This window comes from Malaclemys terrapin, chromosome 11 (genome assembly GCF_027887155.1).
Source record: "Malaclemys terrapin pileata isolate rMalTer1 chromosome 11, rMalTer1.hap1, whole genome shotgun sequence".
In the NCBI taxonomy this organism is placed as follows: Eukaryota; Metazoa; Chordata; order Testudines; family Emydidae; genus Malaclemys; species Malaclemys terrapin.
Genome location: NC_071515.1, coordinates 60,833,209 through 60,852,288, shown reverse-complemented (window position 1 = coordinate 60,852,288; position 19,080 = coordinate 60,833,209). Strand labels below are relative to the sequence as shown.

Here is a 19,080-nt window from a genome sequence, read left to right as displayed (position 1 = left end):
TGTCCAACATCTCTGAAGTGGAAAGAGGTGTGCATTGACATTTAAAGGTTTACAGACAAAGCTGCCCTCAGATGCAGTTTTATTCATAGTCATAGAGTTAAAGGTCAGAAGGGACTATTAGATCATCTAGTCTGACCTCCTGTACATCATAGGTCACCAACACCACCCAGCACCTGCACACTAACCTAACAACTGAAATGAGACCAAAGTATTATAACCTGCAGGAGACTAGTCTATTATGCGCCACAGACAGAATAGGAGGGACCAAGGTTCACCAGTGCACGAGGCCCTTGCAATGGCTGGGAAATGATTAGGTGAGATATACTCAGCTAATCCTGGCAAGTGACCTGAACCCACATGCTGCAGAGGAAGGCAAAAATTCCCCAAGATCACTGCCAATCTGTTCTAGAGAAAATTCCTTTCTGACCCCACATATGGTGATTAGCTAGACCCTGAGCATGTAAGCAAGAACCAGCCAGCCAAGCACCTATAGAATGTTATAATCATGACTTCTTTAAAGTCCTACAGTGGCTAAATTGGAACTCTTCCTTTGACATTCCAGATATATAGTCGAGCAGGCTAAACAACAATAAAGAAAAATTTGGATTCACTAATATTTTTTTTTCAAATAAAACCACCACATTCAGTTCACTGCAATTTATGGAATAATATTAATCATTTGCAAGTATTTCATGCAACCGCTAATTATTCAGGAAAGTATTCCTCTATCCTCAACTTTTTATGAATGTTACTAGTGATTATTCCTCCAAAAATTTGTTCTGGAAGTGTGTTTATTATTTCATAGTCTCCTCTTTAAAACACTGTCTTCCAGTCAGGGAGCAGAAATAATATCATGTGACATAGGTGACCAATTATTTATTCATATTCACCTGGCAACCACACAAAGCAAGAAGTCAAAATTTAAAGCTTGCATCTCATAGTTTAAAATTATTCAATTATTATTGAATATTTACAAATAACAAATGCATACAGGAAGTCCACATTGAGTTAGCATAGGTTTGAAAACAATTCTCTAAATTCATAATTAATATTATTTGTAACAAATAGTTTGATCGGGTTTACTGTGCAGACCCATGGTGTATATATAATGGCTCATTTGGAAACATACAGATCTGTTGTCAATAAGCACCCCTATTGTTCTATACCTTAAGCTGTTATCTACCAGATGTAATTGATTATTAATTTTCTCCCTGTAGATGTGTAAATACTGCTGAGGATGGTGAAGGCGAGACTGTGCCCATTACGCTGTGTGATCAGTCTGAAATTCCTAATGAAGCCCAAAAGTGTAATCTTTACTGCCCTAATGAGTGTGTAATGTCTGTCTGGGGACAATGGAGCCAGTGTCCACAGGTAAATGGGTTTTACAGTGTCTCTTAAGGGAATGTTTTTATGTCTTCTTCTCAGTTTCCTCTTCTTGAGTCACTTTAGGCTCCCTTTATATAGTACATATGTTTCAGTAGCAAGGATAACTGACTTTCCAAGGGAAGTCAAGCTCAATGGATTCTACATCCAGACTGGTTAAATCTTGATGTTTTTAGATGTTAGCTATTTCTCCAAAGACTTTGCCTTAGAAAAACAAATTAGAAAAACACATAGTGATTATTTATGACAGATGGCCAAATTGTGCCTCCGTTTGGACTGGTACCAAAGCAGGTACAAAGAGGATAGAGAGCAGCAGCTCCATGGCATATCTCCTGCTGACTCCTGATCCCAGGAATGGCCATCTATGCTGGGCACAGGGAAGTGTTTTATAGGGGAGCTATATAACTCTCATAGCATTGGAGCCACCTTGCTCTGGGCAAAGCAAGGTTGGGGCTGAGAGGATGACTGCTTTCCCCCCCCTCAAACCTGCAGAGAATTTCATTATCTAGCACTGCTTCCTTCTCCACACCTTGAAACACTCTTGAGACAGTGTTTGGGACAGCGATTAGTGAGAAGCCCATTGTTGCATGATTGAGCTATAGTGCCATGAGGAAAGGAGAGGACTGTGAATTGTGCAAAGGCCACTATCCAAATGCCCGCGCTCTTTATAAGTGTCACTACACTCCCTCCCAGAGAAGGATGGAAGGAAACTCTGAATCTTGTGCAGATTTCTGGTCCTGGTGGGTATGCCATAGCACAGTGTTTCTCACTCACCAGTGTTATGATTCACACAATAATTGCCCAGCTTTACTTTATTATTTTAACTTAGAAAAATCAAGACAGGTTTTGTAACACACCTGTCTTGTGTAATTTATCTATATGAGAGCATTGTACTTAAATGACAGATAAACATTGTCCCTGTGTGATAGGGTTCATTATCAAAAGTGTGAGCAGCTATTGGGCATGTGTTTCCATTATTGCAGGCACAGAAAGTTTCCTTGCACAGTTAGGCAAGCGTCTCTCCTTCCACATGGGGACATGTCACATAAAAATTGTATTTTCATTCCTGTACTTAACCCTAGTGCAGCAGAGCTTTGATGCAGTATAACACTTTGTTCCAAACCCATATCCGTTTCTTGGATAGCTTTTCAAACTCCCACTGTGATAACAGCAGCTAGTCTTGGGAAATGTCTTTTTCTTCACCAGGGAGTCTTTCCAGGAATGGAAATAAATGTTCTTCGTGCTATCATGGAATGACCAACTCTGTAAATGTTTCTCCTTTGTCCGATGTTGTGTAACAGACTCACCATTGGAAGGTGCTAAACCAGAAATTTTAGGGCATTAGAAGTGTCAGCATCAATTCAGTTTACTGAACAGACTGTTTGTTTTTAAAAGTTATGCTACCCACTTGCTGTGAAAGGGAGGAATATATATGTATATATATTTGCATAACAGACGTAAAATAACGGGTCTTTGTCTTGAAGAGTTTACAAACTGAGGGTCTGATCTTGGGGGGAGGGATAGCTCAGTGGTTTGAGCATTGGCCTGCTAAACCCAGGGTTGTGAGTTCAATTCTTGAGGGGGCCACTTGGGGATCTGGGGCAAAAATCAGTACTTGGTCCTGCTAGTGAAGGCAGGGGGCTGGACTCGATGACCTTTCAAGGTCCCTTCCAGTTCTAGGAGATGAGATATCTCCATTATTTAATTTAAAAAAAAAAGCAACTAACAAACATAGTTCTTTCTACTATAAGTTGTCCCACATGCTCAATGGGGCTACTCATGTGAATAAGAATTACAGGATCACATTTGTTTGCACCTATGAATACTACCAACCCACAACTTAGACCAGCACAAGGATCTGTGTGAGGAGACTCTGTAGGTAAGGAGGCAGGTGTCTGGTTCTAGGTTGGGGAAAAGCTGCACAGGGGAGGAAATATTGTGGAGTGTGATTGTGGTGTAGTGTCCTGGCTGGTGAGCCAGCTAGTCCTCCTGCATTGTGAATCTTGGCCAAGACACTATGTAAGCTAGATGAAATATACTGTTAGTTTAAATACACTTCAGTGAAGGAAAAGCAGTGAGTTTAGCTTTAGGAAATTATGTTCTGGATTTATATTCCTGAACTGTATATACAGCTTGCCTAACAAGCTAATGACAACTAATGGGTGGGAATATTAAGTGTAGGCAGTAGCTTGTTTGGGTCTGAGACTTATTAAATGATGTTCCAAGTACAATCTACTAATCAGACAGAGACTCAGTTTTCAGCTCTATCACTAAGCCAACCATTCAAGTGGTGACATGAAAGAGGATTCCCGTGGTAGAGAAGGTACTTTGGCTTCTAAGGAATAAAAGCTGGACCAAGTCTCAGTCATAACATTTTGAACTGCCAAATGCATGAGGTCTTAAACTTTGTGCTAAAAAGAACAGAAATAGACATCAGGTTTTCTTTCAGGCGGGGACAAGGATTATTTTAGGAAAAAGCAATGCATGTCACCTTTTATGATGAGCATGTTGAAACTCAGAGGTTAAAAAACCTCCAACTTTTAACCACTGTGATAAAATATCATTTCTGACCACACTGCTACAAAAATTACATGACCACACTAGTGAAACAAAATTTCCAGTACTGACCCAGCAAAATCTCTTCCAGGGCAGCTGTACTACAGTAATTAAATATCCACCCTGACTTCAGTTCAATGGGTATCCTGTGTCAGGAGTTATCCAGATCTTTGAGGTGTAACTTCAGTGTCTCTAGTTGGCAACATGCATATTAACTCAGACTGAAATCTGTGCACAGAGGACTCTGAATACTTGATGTAAATTGTGAAATGAAGATGATCCTTTCTTCAAGCATTTTAGAGAGCCACCAAGACATTCAACTCCTATGCTATTTTGAGTAACACAGATAATTAAACAGCTCTGTTTCTTAACAGCAAAGAGGGCACGGGTCTTTGTGGGTAAATTTTTCAGAATTGTTCACTATTGGCCTAACATAGCTCTCATATGAGTCAGTGATAACTTCAGTGAGAACAGAGCTAGGCTGATGCTGAGCACATTTGAAAATCCTACTGTTATATTTCATTAAGCAAAATAACACGTATTTTAGGTGATACAGACTCAACCCATGAGATGCTGAATGCCCTCAACTCCCAAAGTGTCAAACTGAGTCAGAGAACTGAAAGGAGAACTCAGGACTTGTCATTTGCCCCATAGTCAAAGGACATTGGCCCAGTGGGAGTTCAAAGCCCTCTGTGCCATGCAAGAAGTGCTCTGTGCTTCACCAGTCATGACAGAACTGTGAGACCACTTTGGAGACTTTGAAGAGATGGGGATCCTGAGTAGAACTGGAATATCTTGGTCTGTATCTCAGATACTTCAGTAAAGGCAAATACTATAGGAAGATAGGGAATATGATGATTCGAGTTGAAAACTGGGAATCAGGATGCCTCAGTTCTCATTTCTGTTCACTGACGCACTTTGTGATCTTGGGAAAATCACTTAACCTCCTTGTATTTCAATTTAATCATTTCTAAAATGGGTATAATAATTAATAACACCTTCTTCACAAGTTGCTTGGAGGTTTAATTAAATGGTGATTGTAAAATGCACTGATATCCTTTGAAGAAAGTTGCTATATGGATGCAAATTATTATTAACAGCACTAGTTGACAGACAAACTTAGGATCTGACAATTTTCTATAGCAGCACCACTTTTGGAATAAAATAAGTTTGGATACTACAGAGTAAACAGGGCTCTATCAAAGAGTGAAAAGCAAATCACCGTGGCTTTTACAAATTTCTAGAATAGTTACTCATATTGACAATGGTGTTGCTGACAGCAGACATGAAGAAATTGGAGGTGGTTGTAGTATGTGTACACAAAATGACCAATGAAAATCATTAGATTGAGATACTAAGGGGTACATTTTCAGCAAGGCCTCTACCATGCTTCTTGCATATGCACCTATACATACATGTGCCCAAGTTTTGCAGGTGCAGACATTTGCACGTGAATAGGCTTTCGAATGTGTAAAGTGTACACACAAGTATTTTGTATGCACAAAATGAAGGCATTTGTTATTGTGACCTTTATTTACCCACAGGATAAGCACAGCATGAACAATGGTGCTGCGTGCTTCCTCATGACATTTAAGCCACCATATTTCAAACAACCTTCTTTTAGGAGTGATAACATATTTTCATTTCAAAGTATGTCAAATCCATGGGCTCCCTACTGACACTGCCAACACTGCTGCCAGTTACTGTTGTTTATGATGGCTGTTTTTGTAGTGTGGACAGCTGTCCACAAAGAAGTGAACTGAAGCATTTTCTCATTCCATTAGGTCACCAAAAACACATCGGACAATAACAATGTTTGGTTGATACCAAATAGATATTAATGCATCATCCAGATGGTTACAGTTCTGTTTTTGAGCCATCCATCCCTATATTTTATTGCTCTTTTTAAAAAAAAACTTCAGTGGTAGAACTGTAAAATTATTTTAAATGATTTTGGGTTAGATTATGACACATTTAAAATAGGGGATAGCAAATTTATTAATCATGGATCTATTAGTATACTCTCAAGGCAAAGCATGATTGTCAAAATTATACATATGTGGCCTGATCTTCCTCCCATTAAAATCAATAGGAAAACTTCCACTGACTGCTGTGGTGCAGTACTGAGCCCTTTTAAAGAAGATATTGAAAATGATGACTGAGTTAAGGTTTGTACTGATTTCTGAGAGGACCAGGTACAGTCATAGCTAAACTTAAGTGAAATTAAAATCTTTTGTTTGGTAGAATTATATACAACAGAAGTTGCTGTTTTGTTGAATGCAATTTTCAACCCTCACACTTTTGCTTTATTCAAAATTGCAATAAAATGGCTGTTTTCAAACTGAAAATGTGTGAAACACAAGTTTTTGGCTTTCAATGCAAGGCCGTTTTCACTTTAAAATGGAACTATTTTCAAGAAATTGGATACATGATTTATTCAAATATTTATCAAAATTTTGAATGAGATTGTGTCAAAATGCAAAAGAAAAAACTCAGACAAGCCTTTTAGTGTGTGTGTGTGTGTGTGTGTGTATATACACACACACACACACACACATAATATATATATAATGGTTTGAAATATTTCACACACATTTAGCGATAGATTTTTGTGAGACAGGTTGCCAGAATGCATTGTGGAAAATTGTAGACTCACAAGATTTGCTTCTACATCCCCATGATATTTGTGGTTCTCTTGAGAATAGTCAGTGTTCATGAAACTTCTTAGCAGTTGACAGGACTAAATGGCCACCATGTCATAGCTACCTCTGAAATGATCCACCCCTGTGAGTCTTAGATTGAAAAATACTTGATTATGATTCTTGTCATGGTAGAGTTCCTTCCCAGATGCCTTGGTGTACTGCATTTTCTTGAATTCAAGTGGTTTGGATAATGATTGATAATAAACTCATTTCAGTAGGAGATTCACAGAATCATAGCAGCTGGACATGGACTTCTTAGACCATTCAGTCTATCCTTTGTCAATGAAGGATTGTTCCCTGTAGTGTACTTTTTAGTCCTTCAAGACGCTGTGTGCCCTTGACTCCTCTTGAAATCAGTCGGACTTGAAAGTGGTCAGTGCTCAAACAATGGACTCCTCAATACTTCTTTCACCTGATATAGTTGTAAAAGGCCTTAGTTATATTTCTTTGATTATCATAAACTTTGATTTTTTCCCCCCTGCTCTTCTCTTTTCTGGACACCTCCTCTGATTCTAAGAATTTGTGTTTTTGCTCACTCCCTTTTCTGTTTCCAGTGTGGTTTTGATTCATTTCAGATTTTTCTGCAGCTCCATCTTGCATTCTTTTTTTTTCCAGTTGATCTGCAGCTAGTTGTACTTTGATTATAGTGCCTTTATGGATCACCTGTAGGGATTTCCCACCATTACTGTCAGTGGTGGATTTTAATACTTCTTCCCATTGTACGCTACCTTTCCAAAATGTGCCTTTCTGAAATCTAATATTTGAATGTTGCTTTCTATGATTCCATTCCTTTCTTTGCTGAACTCAGTGAGCTCAAGGTTACTTATTCTCAGCTTCCCTATTATTCTGACATTCTCTTATCAGTAAGGAGTAAATCCAACATGGCTTCCACTGGTTGAAGACTGTCTTCTGGCCCATAAAGTTTTCTTCATGTAGTTTCAACATGAAGGCTTTAATTCAGTTCAAAATAAAAACAGTTTGAAGCTTGCCTGTTTTGAAAAATCATTAAGAAATTAGATTGACTTGCATTTGGCTTTAGAGATTTCATATTAGTTCCAGTTATAATAATGTGTTCAGACATCATTTGATTGCTCAAAGAACTAGCTAAACAGTCCAGAAACTGAAACTCTGCCATCTCTGTTAAATATTCAGTGATCAAATAACATGCAGTACCTACAATGTTTTGACTGTGTATTCATCTGACTTGGAAATGTAATTAATTGACTTCAATTGAATTCATCAAAGCATTCTTAAGCTGAGTTAATATGCAAGTTGTGCTGCAAATCCCTGGAATAATTATCTCAATTTTATTTTGTTAGCTCTCTGCTATCATGCTGATAACAGTCATAGCCCCCATATCAGATCTGAGTGACCTCCTTGTTTGCCTCAGCTGTTGGCATTTACATTAAAGAGTCTGAAATTAGTTAATTATACAAGGTTACATATATACTCAGTGAGAGCAGCTGTTCCTACTTTAGTGGTTGTTCTCCTCATGGATCAATACCAATGTGTGGCGCTATAGATGTAACAATCAAGTTATTATTTTCTTAAATCTGTATAGTGTTTAAATACTGACTGATTTTAAAAGTGGGAGCAAGAGATGTGGTTGGCTTGTAGACTTGGCAGGGACTTTAATTTTAGATGACAGGTCTGAATTGGTGGTGATTAGAAATGCTTCCCTTACAGAGACAGTTGGAAATGAAATAGTGGTCTCATTTCTGTTCTTGATAGACAACTGTATACATTACTATAGTTTTCATCACCTTTATCAGTAGTCTGTTCAGAGGCTTCAAGACACAGAGACTGGAGTAAAGAATTAAATAGACATGGAATTATATTTCCAAAACTAGAGATGGGCTATCCAAGTCCAGGGTGGGAAGTATTCTATTCAGGGGACATTATGGGGAAAATGTACACTATTTCTGTTGGTGCTGTACCTGTGGATAAATGCAGCAAAGTTCTGCAGTTTAAGTAATGGAGTGGTAGCGAGAAACACTGGATTTCTAACCTCAGCTCTGCCACTACATTAAATTAATGGAGATATGCCATCTCCTAGAACTGGAAGGGACCCTGAAAGGTCATCGAGTCCAGCCCCCTGCCTTCACTAGCAGGACCAAGTACTGATTTTGCCCCAGATCCCTAAGTGGCCCCCTCAAGGATTGAACTCACAACCCTGGGTTTAGCAGGCCAATGCTCAAACCACTGAGCTATCCCTCCCCCGAGGCATAGATAACTATGTATGCCTTGGGCAAATCACTTAGCCTGTTTGGGCCAAATACTTCCTACAGTTACACACATGACACCCTCTTGAAATCAATGAAATTGCATTGATATAAATGAAGTCAGAAGTTCTGCTCTCGCTCTTTGTTTTCCCACCTGTTAAATGGGGAAAATTTACCTGAAAGAGATGTTGTACATTGCTTTAAAAGTATAAAGCACCATACAGGTGCTAGTTATTATTGCTAAATACATTTCCTAAGTCTGCTTTTATATAACTGTGCAGTATAGTTCAGGTTGCTTGCTTTATTTTAAAGTTTACCTGAAAATCAGTGAGGAAAGAATAATTATTTTAATAAGTACAGGATGAATGAACTTATCAATGCCTTTTAAAAAATTACAGAGTGCAGAAAGCTCCACATGAACAGTATAGGCTAATACATTTATATTATAATGGACTAGTCATGTTATTGTATAGAACATTTACATCTTCATGAAGATTATGATGACTGGCTTATAACACTGTTAAAACTGGTCAAAACCACTTGCTACGGCTGCACGTACTCAAGTTTAAGAGTTGCACGTCTCTTTGAGTAATTTGTTAAACATAATGTAGCTAGCCATGTATAGTGCAATCCACAAGCATTTCAATAAATTAAATGCATTGGCTAATGTGTTACAACTTTTGTACTGCATGGTTATGAGAACCTAGGTACATCGATAGATAACTCGTTTCTGAATTGTAAACAAGGCTTAAAAAGAGGTATACAAGGGACTGTTAGATATATGTTAGGAACACTGTAAAACTCATACCTAGCAACTTAGCATTTTATAGCCTTACAATTTTATTGCTCGTCTTTTACCATCCTCTTCCACAACAAACTTTTCTTATGTTATATAAATGTCTTCTCTTTGTCAAAACAAAGGTGGATTCTCTGTGCTTGATTATACCTGTACTTCCTTTTGTGTTAGCTTATAGTGGGGCCAAGTGGTCACAGTGGATTGCAAGAAATACAGTAGTTATATTTACCGAGATTTGCTCCGTTGGAATTAAGATGATGTCTTTCACAGCTTTTGAAGTGATTGCGCTTTTGTGGCACAGGCTGATCCCATCTGGTTTTTAAATGGTTTGTTTCTCGCATGCTTTTGTATTTTGGTAGTTTGTATAAACTAATCTCTGAGTCCATTTCAACACCATACATGTCATATAGAGATAGGAATTGGAAGGTGCTCACGTCAGTCAAGTTATGTGGCTAAGGAAACTCCTTGCAGCTGAGTCTGACACACTTGTGCAAGTGAAAGTGTTACTGACTTCAGACTCTAAGCCCTGGTCTACACTAGGCATGGGATCAATCTAAGTTACGCAACTTCAGCTACGTGAATAAAGTAGCTGAAGTTGACGTACTTAGATTGACTTACCGTGGTGTCTTCGCCGTGGTGAGTTGACTTCTGCTGGTACCCCATCGACTCTGCCTGCGCCTCTCACGGCGCTGGAGTACAGGAGTCAATGGGAGAGTGCTTGGGGGTCGATTTATTGTGTCTAGACTAGACACAATAAATCGATCCCCGCTGGATCGATCGCTGCCTGCCGATCCGGCAGGTAGTGTACACACAGCCTAATTTTAGGGCCTGTGCCTATTACCATTGAAGTTAAGACCAGAATTACCATTCATTTCAGTGAAAGCAGGATTGGGTGCCTGGATTGTCAGGGACCTTGTCTTGGAACTTATTTGTAAAGGGTTTTCAGTTAAGCCCCAGCTCTGTCTTCATTTTTGTAGGCTAAATGTTTCACCTACAAAAAATTCCCTCCCCCTCCCCAGTGAATTGGGTAAAAATATTTTTCATGGGATATGTAACTACATGGTGCAAATGAATAGTAGACATTAAAAAGGAAATTTTTAAAGGCACATACAATAGTTAGGCACTCAATTCCCATAAGTCCTTTAATAACAATCTATCTTGTTTTCAGACCCTGAATCTGCAGTCTTTTGGTTGCATCACTTTTTTCCCCTCCCCACCTTTCAGCTTTACACCCACCAGTAGCCCAGTGTGTGGAAAGAAACCAGTGTTTATCAGTACAAATATAATGCAAATTATAGTGTAGATTCAAGTTACAATTATTTTCCTCTACAAGAAATATAAGCTCATGCAGGGCACGAACCAACTGGGACTACCTTACCAAGGGATAATCACTTACCTAACTAGTAAAAAGAAGATTAATCTTTGATCAAAGAAAATAATAGTTATTACTAGAACACTAGGAGAGAAAACAAACTCTTTGAAAAGACATTCAGTTATGACATCTATTTAATGGACTAAGATTTGTCAGAAGTGAAGAAACTCTGTAAGATGCTGTTGAATCTCAGTAATTCTTTTGTATGAAAAATATAAATTCATATACATTAGCAATGAATGAGAACTGTTAAGTCTTATCTAACCCATCCCCTTCTAAAACAGAGTTTTTCCCTGGGTATATTTCCTACTGCTTTCTCCAGCCTAGCGGCAGATATCTCAAAATATGAGGACTCTAACATTTCTCACAGAGCAGCATTTCAGAGCAAAGCTCTCATGATATCTTATAATTTCTTCCTTTATAATACTATCCTTTCCCCTCTTTCTGCACTATCCAAATCTCTGCCCATGCCTTGGGCTTCACTCCCCTTAATCACAGGATCCTTCCCCTGCCTGACCCTCCTCTCTTATCACCAGTCAACCAGAAAAGCTGCTGAATTCATCTTCCTGCTCAGCCCTTCCAACCATGTCACCTCCAGTCAACACTGAATTCTTTCCTTTGTTTCTTTTATGAGATCAAACTCAAGCACCTCTTCTTCATCTTTAAGACCATACAAAAACTTGTCCTTGCTCATAGCGCCCTCCCTCTTCTCCTCTCACTCCCTATACTCCCAATAGTCGCTCTTTCCCTTCATCTTCTTCACTCTCAGCTTAGTGGCCCCTGCTCTTGTATCAATCTCTCTTCATGTGTATCTCTAGACTGCCACAAATCCCTCTTCAAAATCCATTTCTTCCAGGAATTATTCCTAGTTTGTTTTCCTCAGATAATTTCTCCACACTCTTATTTCTCCAAACTGTATCTTTCCTAATTTGCATGTTGTCTAATTTAGATGGTAAGCTCTTTGGGGTGGGGACGCATTTCGTAATGGTTTGGTATACATACAGACACTCATAGGTTTGCAGAGCTGCTTAAGTCTCCCTTCCAAACACGCTAATGTGCACTCTGCACCCATGTGCAAAGTCTGACTGACATCAGTGTGACTCTACTAACAGGTACAGAAGTCTGCACTAGCAGATCCCAATGCAGGATCTAATGATATAAACAGCAAGTGATTATGATACTAATAATATCACCATTGGGAGTTTTTCCTGGTACGCAACTTAAATGTTTGTTTACTTCACACCTGCTGTGTATCACCCTAACCAATCCCTCTCCCTTCTTAGTGTTTACTATTTATACCCATCCTAGTTGATTAACCAGACTGTAAATATTTTATTCTTCTAGGCTAGATTTTCAAAGGTTCCTAAAAGAGTTAGGTATCCAAATCTCACTGAAGTTCCATGGGATTTGAGTACTCAGACACAAAAGGGAGCTTTGAAAATACCAGAATTAATTTTTTTAATTGCAAGTCATTCCCTCCTGCCTCTTTCACAGTCCAAAAATATTTGCTTCAATTTTTTAAATAGATAACATGAAAGAGTAAGGCCAGAAAATCAATTCTAGCACTACCCTGACTTTTCAACTTAGGTAAAGGGAAATTTAACAAATAATGCTACCGAATATTAGTTATAGTTAGCATAGGTTGCATTTTTGCATGTTTCCCATAGCCTGATCAGTTGAACGTTTTCCCTTTAAGATCTTTTATTTTTCAGAGACAGTTGAAGCATTTAGTTTGTTGTTGATATTGTTGTTTCCAAACATCATGGCTCATCAGCAAAACTGATCAAAATGATGGCTATCAAAGCTGCAGCAAACTACTTATTTATTTGGATATCAGTAAATGCAAGATGTACTCTGACCTGTTTGAATCATGGCTGTTCTGCTACCTGCTGTGGCTAGGAAGATACCTGAGAGGGAAAATAGCCCTGCTTTCCGATAAATTTGTGTTCCAATTTGACAGCATATACAATGTGCTGTGCTGAGTTATGTTAATCTCCTATAATCATGCACAACTGGATGAGGCTATATCCCTGCGAAGGGTACATATTTTCTGCCTGCATATTATCCTGTTGAAGGAAACAGAAGCAGGTATTTCAGAGCCGGCACATTTATTGATTTTTGTAAAGTAAAGTTATGCAGAAGAACACTAACTAGGAGTCTCTACTGAGATACCTTCTTTGATTTTTATTGGCAAATCATTTAAGTTATTCTTTCCTGTGAGGACACAAAACCAAATTAATTGCAAGAAAACTATTGGTAGACACTTATCACGGGATTAGTTTTCAGATAATTAAGAACAATTGCTTATTTTAGATGAGTAAATGACTGTTTCCTGAATAACAATGTACATTTCAATAAGATTACCATGTAAAACTATTTGACAAGGTGATAAATAACTATAAGAACATAACAGTATTCCCTTAACACTGGGCAAGTGCATTCAGCTGAGCTATCACTGGCTGCTTTCCAAGATCGGGACAGATTCTGCTCTCACTTAGACTGGTATAAATTGGAAGGAGCTCCACTGATGTGAGGGAAGATGTTTTAGATTTACAGCAGCCTAACTGAGGTGAGAATTTGTGCTGCAATGCAATGACATTGCTTTTTAATATTCATAATAAGGGCATTACTCATATTTTCTCCCACATTCAGTTCAGTATTCACTGGCAGTTGCAAAGCAATAAGGCTGTGGTTTTTAAACTGATATCTCTATAAAAAGTTTTTAAATTTGAAAATAGATCTCAATATGATTTATTGAAGAATGGTATTTGAAAGTCCCAAGCATTTGTGAAAAATAGAAGGTTTCTTACATCTTGCTGTCCAGAGTTTCCTTGATATCTTTATTGTTCTTCTTTTAAGCAGTCTTTAGGACTAACAACATATTGTCGTGAATTACCATATATACTCGATCATAAGCCAGTTCGTTTATAAGCTGACACCCCAAAGATGGATAAGTAAAAATGGCAAATTTTTATGACCCATTCATAAGCCAACCCTATAATTCAGAGGTCGGCAAGCTTTGGCTCCCGAGCCATCGGGATAAGCCGCTGGCGGGCCGAGATGGTTTGTTTACCTCGAGCGTCTGCAGGCATGGAAGTAAACCTAAGTAAACAAAGTGTCCTGTCCCGCCAGCGGCTTACGCTGACAGGCCGGGACAGCAACTGGTGGGGAAATTTGGGGGAAGGGAGGAGAAGCTGGGGGTCATGACCCCTTTGGGTTTTATGGAACCCGTACATTACATATGCAAAACTTTAGTTTACATAATTTCTGCAGTTTTGTTGTTGTTTATGTAGGTTTTATGTCATGAGTTTTCCCAGTAAAAGGTTTCTTGTTGTTACAGGTCTGTGTGTTTTCACCTCAAAACTTCTGGCACAAGCTACTACTGTTGTTCTGTCAGAAGTAACCTAATTTTAAGTAGACCAGCCAATGATTTTATGTCAAAGAAGTGGCAAAACCACACTTATGCCAGAAAAACCTTGGCCTTAGTGTTACCTTATCTGTACTCATTCCCTGTCCATAATTATAAATCATTAAAATATAACTAACCAAGCTCTTAACTTTACCATTTAGCAATCCTTCATTTTATATATGTGTTATAAGTCAGTATATGTTACCCCTTTGTCTATTGGGGACAGAGTGGAGGATTGCAGAGCACTCTATGATTACTGGGGCAAAGCAAGCTATAATCCTTCAGCATTTCTTTATCTTTTCCAAACATAGGTTTGTCAGGGGATTTTTATTACTCAGAGTCCAAAGTCTTACATTTGTATATTGCCAAATCTTGTCAGTGTTTGTTTTCTCTTACAACTTTTGAGGTGCTTTTGTTTTTGGGCCTTGATGTTTAGTGCTTTCAGTGGTACTCCAACATTTAGTAGCATGCTTTATTAATTCCCCTTTTAGTGTGTGTCCAGTCCTGCTCTAATTGACAATGGCAAAGCTTCTGTTCCTAGGGTCTATTTTATGGCCCAATCCTGCAGTCATTCTTCCTGTACATAATTCTTACTTGTTTAAATAATCCCATTGGCTTTAGAGTAACTATGCTCATGACTATGTATTGTAGGAGAGGATGCTTACAACTCTAACTCTGTGCATCCCTAATTAGCCTCCGCAAACCTCACAGTCATTGAAACTAGACCACTAAGGCTAGGTCTACACTACCCACCTGAATCGGCCGGTAGAAATCGATCTCTCAGGGATCGAGTTATCGCGTCTCTTGGGACGCGACAATCGATCCCCGAATCGATGCTCTTACTCCACCAGCGGAGGTGAGAGTAAGCACCGTCAACGGGGAGCCGCGGAGGTCGATTTTGCCGCCCTCCTCACAGCGGGGTAAGTCGGCTCCTATAAGTCGAATTCAGCTACGCGAATGGCGTAGCTGAATTTCCGTATCTTCCCCACCTGATTGACATTCAGCTGGCCACTAAAGAAAAGTTAACAGATGCACAGGCAAAAGAAAGCATCTCTCTGGCTGTCAGCTCCAATATGGAGATCAAGTCAGAGAGAAAAGGGAGCCCATCTATCCAAAGCTCTTGCAACTGATGTTAGATCATGCAATGGGGAGTGAGGGAGCATTTCACTCCAGTGATCAAATGGATGGGACATAAAGAGGCCCTCCACTTTCTCAGGAAATCAGGACATGATGCCTTGCAACTTTGTTTCTCCTGGGACATTTGACAAAATGAGTATTGACCACTCAGCCTACAAAAGCATGACACACATATACTTTGACACAGGCTGTACATCCCCATCCTTTTCTTGGAGACATGTAGGAGTAGGGGCTGATGCCCCAAGTGAGGTGAGGAGAGAGCAGAGGAGTTCAACAGGATATTTTTATGTGTGGGAGCATGCTCTCTTAAGCCTCTCCAGAATGCTTTGGTAAAACAGGAATGTTGTTCATTGGAAAAGGAGATAGAGGAAATGAGAGGGGCCCCACATAACGGACCACGTTCTCTCTTGACTTGATCTATCTGCAACATAATCAACATGCATGGCTGCCTACAGCTCCATGGTAACCTCCACATAGCTTTCAAGGCTGAAAGAATTAGGAGAGCATTTTTTTCAAAAACATGAATACTAAATTGCACACACAATTCTGGGTGCACCCGACGTGTTCAGGGAAACTGAAATTTGCAGATGCCAGGACTGGTTTGTATGCACAGCTGAGGATTTGCTCATTTGTATTTAAGTTTGCATGGGCACACAGATTCCTACATAATATAGCACATGCTTTTGAAAATGTGGCCCTATGTTGTCTACAATGTCAAACACAATATGTGCAGAAAATAATATACAATAAATGAATGCTCTGCTGTAATTTCTTCTGTTGCTTTCTAGTAAAAAATATATGCTTTAAATCTTCACAATGTTTCTAACTTGCAACTTGGTAACAGTCATCCTATATTCCTTGATAATGTTTCATACAGTCCTGGTATTAAAGATACCTATCAGATGATGCTATCTATTTAAGTGGGGGTCTTTAAGTTACAAATAACATGACTGGCAGATGGCTAATGATTTTTTGAGAGTCATGAGAAAGGAGTGCTTAAGCATTAATCATCTGATGTAAGTGTCACTCAGTGAAGTCTTGTGTCCCAGATAGACATCTCTTCCATCTCTTTCAGATGCGAGGCACATTTTAGCTCAGCTATAACAACTAGGGAAACAAAAATTCTTGTAGTAACTCATTTTTCTTTGTTTATTGCGACAGAATTCTGCTTGGGGATCTCATGGGGTGTGAAGCAGAAAACTTCTAAAATTATTTCTTGGCCATCTGCCTTAACCCATTATCCTGATTGGACTCATACATAGAGATGGAATTGATATTTGGAAAAGTTTTATATATATATTTCAATAATCTCACAGAGGAACACAGTAGATGCCAAGACTTAGGAGGACTGGGTTAAGGATTTGTTAACTATTGATCCTGCCTTCAAAACCGGTCACACATTTAAACAAAAACATTGAACACATTTAAAATGGCTTAAACAACACAAAGGTAAAAGTAACATAAAATAAGGTCTGATGCCAGAATAGCAATATATATGTAACAGCTACAGCTGATACATATCTATATTATTTACTAATATCTTTTGTACTATTCAATGTTTTATTTAGGTATGTGACCCCAATATTATGCAAACACGGACTCGACATGTGTTAAGATCTCCTTTAAATACCAGGACTTGTCCTAAAGATTCACAAATGCAACCTTGTGTTCTCAATCAAAATTGCTTTCAATATCAGTACAATCTAACAGGTAAGCAGAACTGTAATACCCTGCATTTTTCTTGTGAATCATATTTCTCAATACACTCTTTGCTACAAAGTTAAGAATGTGCCATGACAATTTAAAGCATAATATTAAAGTGCAGTTCTACTTTTAAAAATAATTATGTATAAAAATACCTTATTACTAAGCAGACCTGCTCTTTGTATTTAGTTATGTCTCTTTACTGCAATGATAACATACCAATTCTTCAGGTGCTTAACTTTAAATGTGTTAGTAGTTCCATTGAATTCATTAGAGCTAAGCACATGTATAAATCTGTGCATGTTTGGATAAGATAAGATTTTATTACTTGTATTATCACTGCAAAAACATCATAAATAAGTGAGAATGAAATAGTCTATTCTTTTTTGTGTATTGTCAGTATTATTGAAGTCAGTCATATCCAGATGATACCAAGAGTATACTTTAAAGAATATAGGTTATACAGGTGTACTTGAGAGTAAAATTTGTTGTTCAGAATCTTAATTACAACTGAGTATAGCTGTTTTGGGGAAAAAATTGCAGACAAATGTTTTCCTCTTTTTAGCGAATTCAGCTACTGCCAATACACGAGGACAGAACCCATCTATACTTTCCTTGACTAAATTTGTAGGGTTAGCAGTTAGAAAAAGTGGCATTTCTACATATAATCCAAACGCATTTGAACTGGAAGCCATTGAGCGACAAACATGAAACATCATAATACCCTTTTTCGGAGGGTCACTTTTCAGACCAGAACCACACTTTGCATTGTTCTTGATTTTCAGTGGTGTATTTTTTCTTTCATCCTTATTTTTTAAAAAGCTCACTTTTGTTTGGCTTCCTTTTTAACAAAATTTTGGAAGGACGCGGTGACAATCAAGACTGACTGTAGGCGCTTAACACACAGCTGAAGACAGCTAAAGGAAAGCAATAGTTTTTTTCTAGAATGAAAATATTTTATTAGACAAAGCTGCAATTGATGATGAGCTTTGCTTTGAGACAACAGAGATTAAAATACAGTAGCACTTCAGAAACTTTTATAGCTATTTTATTAAATTGAAATTTTACTTCAGACAAATAATGTGGGCTTCTGCATGTGGCAACTGTTTTCAAACGATACACTGTATCAGCATTAAACAGTTTTTGACATACTCTGATCTGTTGTTGTTTTTTTTAAGGGACATTGGAGATATGATAGTGAATTTCCCAATTCAGACTTGCTTATTTTCTTTAAGAATAACTTCCTTTTATCTGCTTTGTTCTTAGCGTGATATGAACTCACGTTCTAAAGTCCCACAGTTAAATGAAGAAAACTAACTCATTTTTGTAATTCAAAATAAAAATGAAGTGCAATGATGGTTTGCTGTACTAAATGCAGTTACATTGTATCTTTAGATTGGAGTACATGTCAGCTAAGTGAAAATGCAACCTGTGGACAAGGGATTCAGAGACGCCTTTTGAGCTGTATGCGCAGTGATGGAAAATTGCTGAATATGAACTACTGTGAGCAGGTGACGTTTATAAATACAATACAGAAATGGCTTAAAGACTAACATACACCTCAGTTGGTTTGGAAATTACGGTACTCTGACACTGTACCCCAAGCTGCCAGCTGGAGCTTTGCAGTTACCATTTAGATGGCATAGATAAGTTGCTATGATCAATATTGGGTTTAGCTAGGGTCAGAAGTTTTCAGGAATCAAAATATAAGAAGAGTACCAGAATAATAATGTCATGCATCCGACAAAGTGGGCATTCAGCCACGAAAGCTTATGCTCCAATACATCTGTTAGTCTTAA

At 38.3% G+C, this 19,080-nt stretch overlaps 1 protein-coding gene across 1 annotated transcript in view; it reads left to right on the top strand.

Moving 5' to 3' along the window:
• THSD7B (thrombospondin type 1 domain containing 7B) overlaps window positions 1–19,080 on the top strand; it is a 509,128-nt gene that overhangs the window by 458,761 nt on the left and 31,287 nt on the right. The window contains exons 17-19 of the mRNA XM_054043281.1: window positions 1,218–1,371; window positions 17,146–17,287; window positions 18,677–18,792. Of these exons, the coding sequence (XP_053899256.1) occupies window positions 1,218–1,371; window positions 17,146–17,287; window positions 18,677–18,792 (412 nt within the window). The remainder of the gene's footprint in view (window positions 1–1,217; window positions 1,372–17,145; window positions 17,288–18,676; window positions 18,793–19,080) is intronic.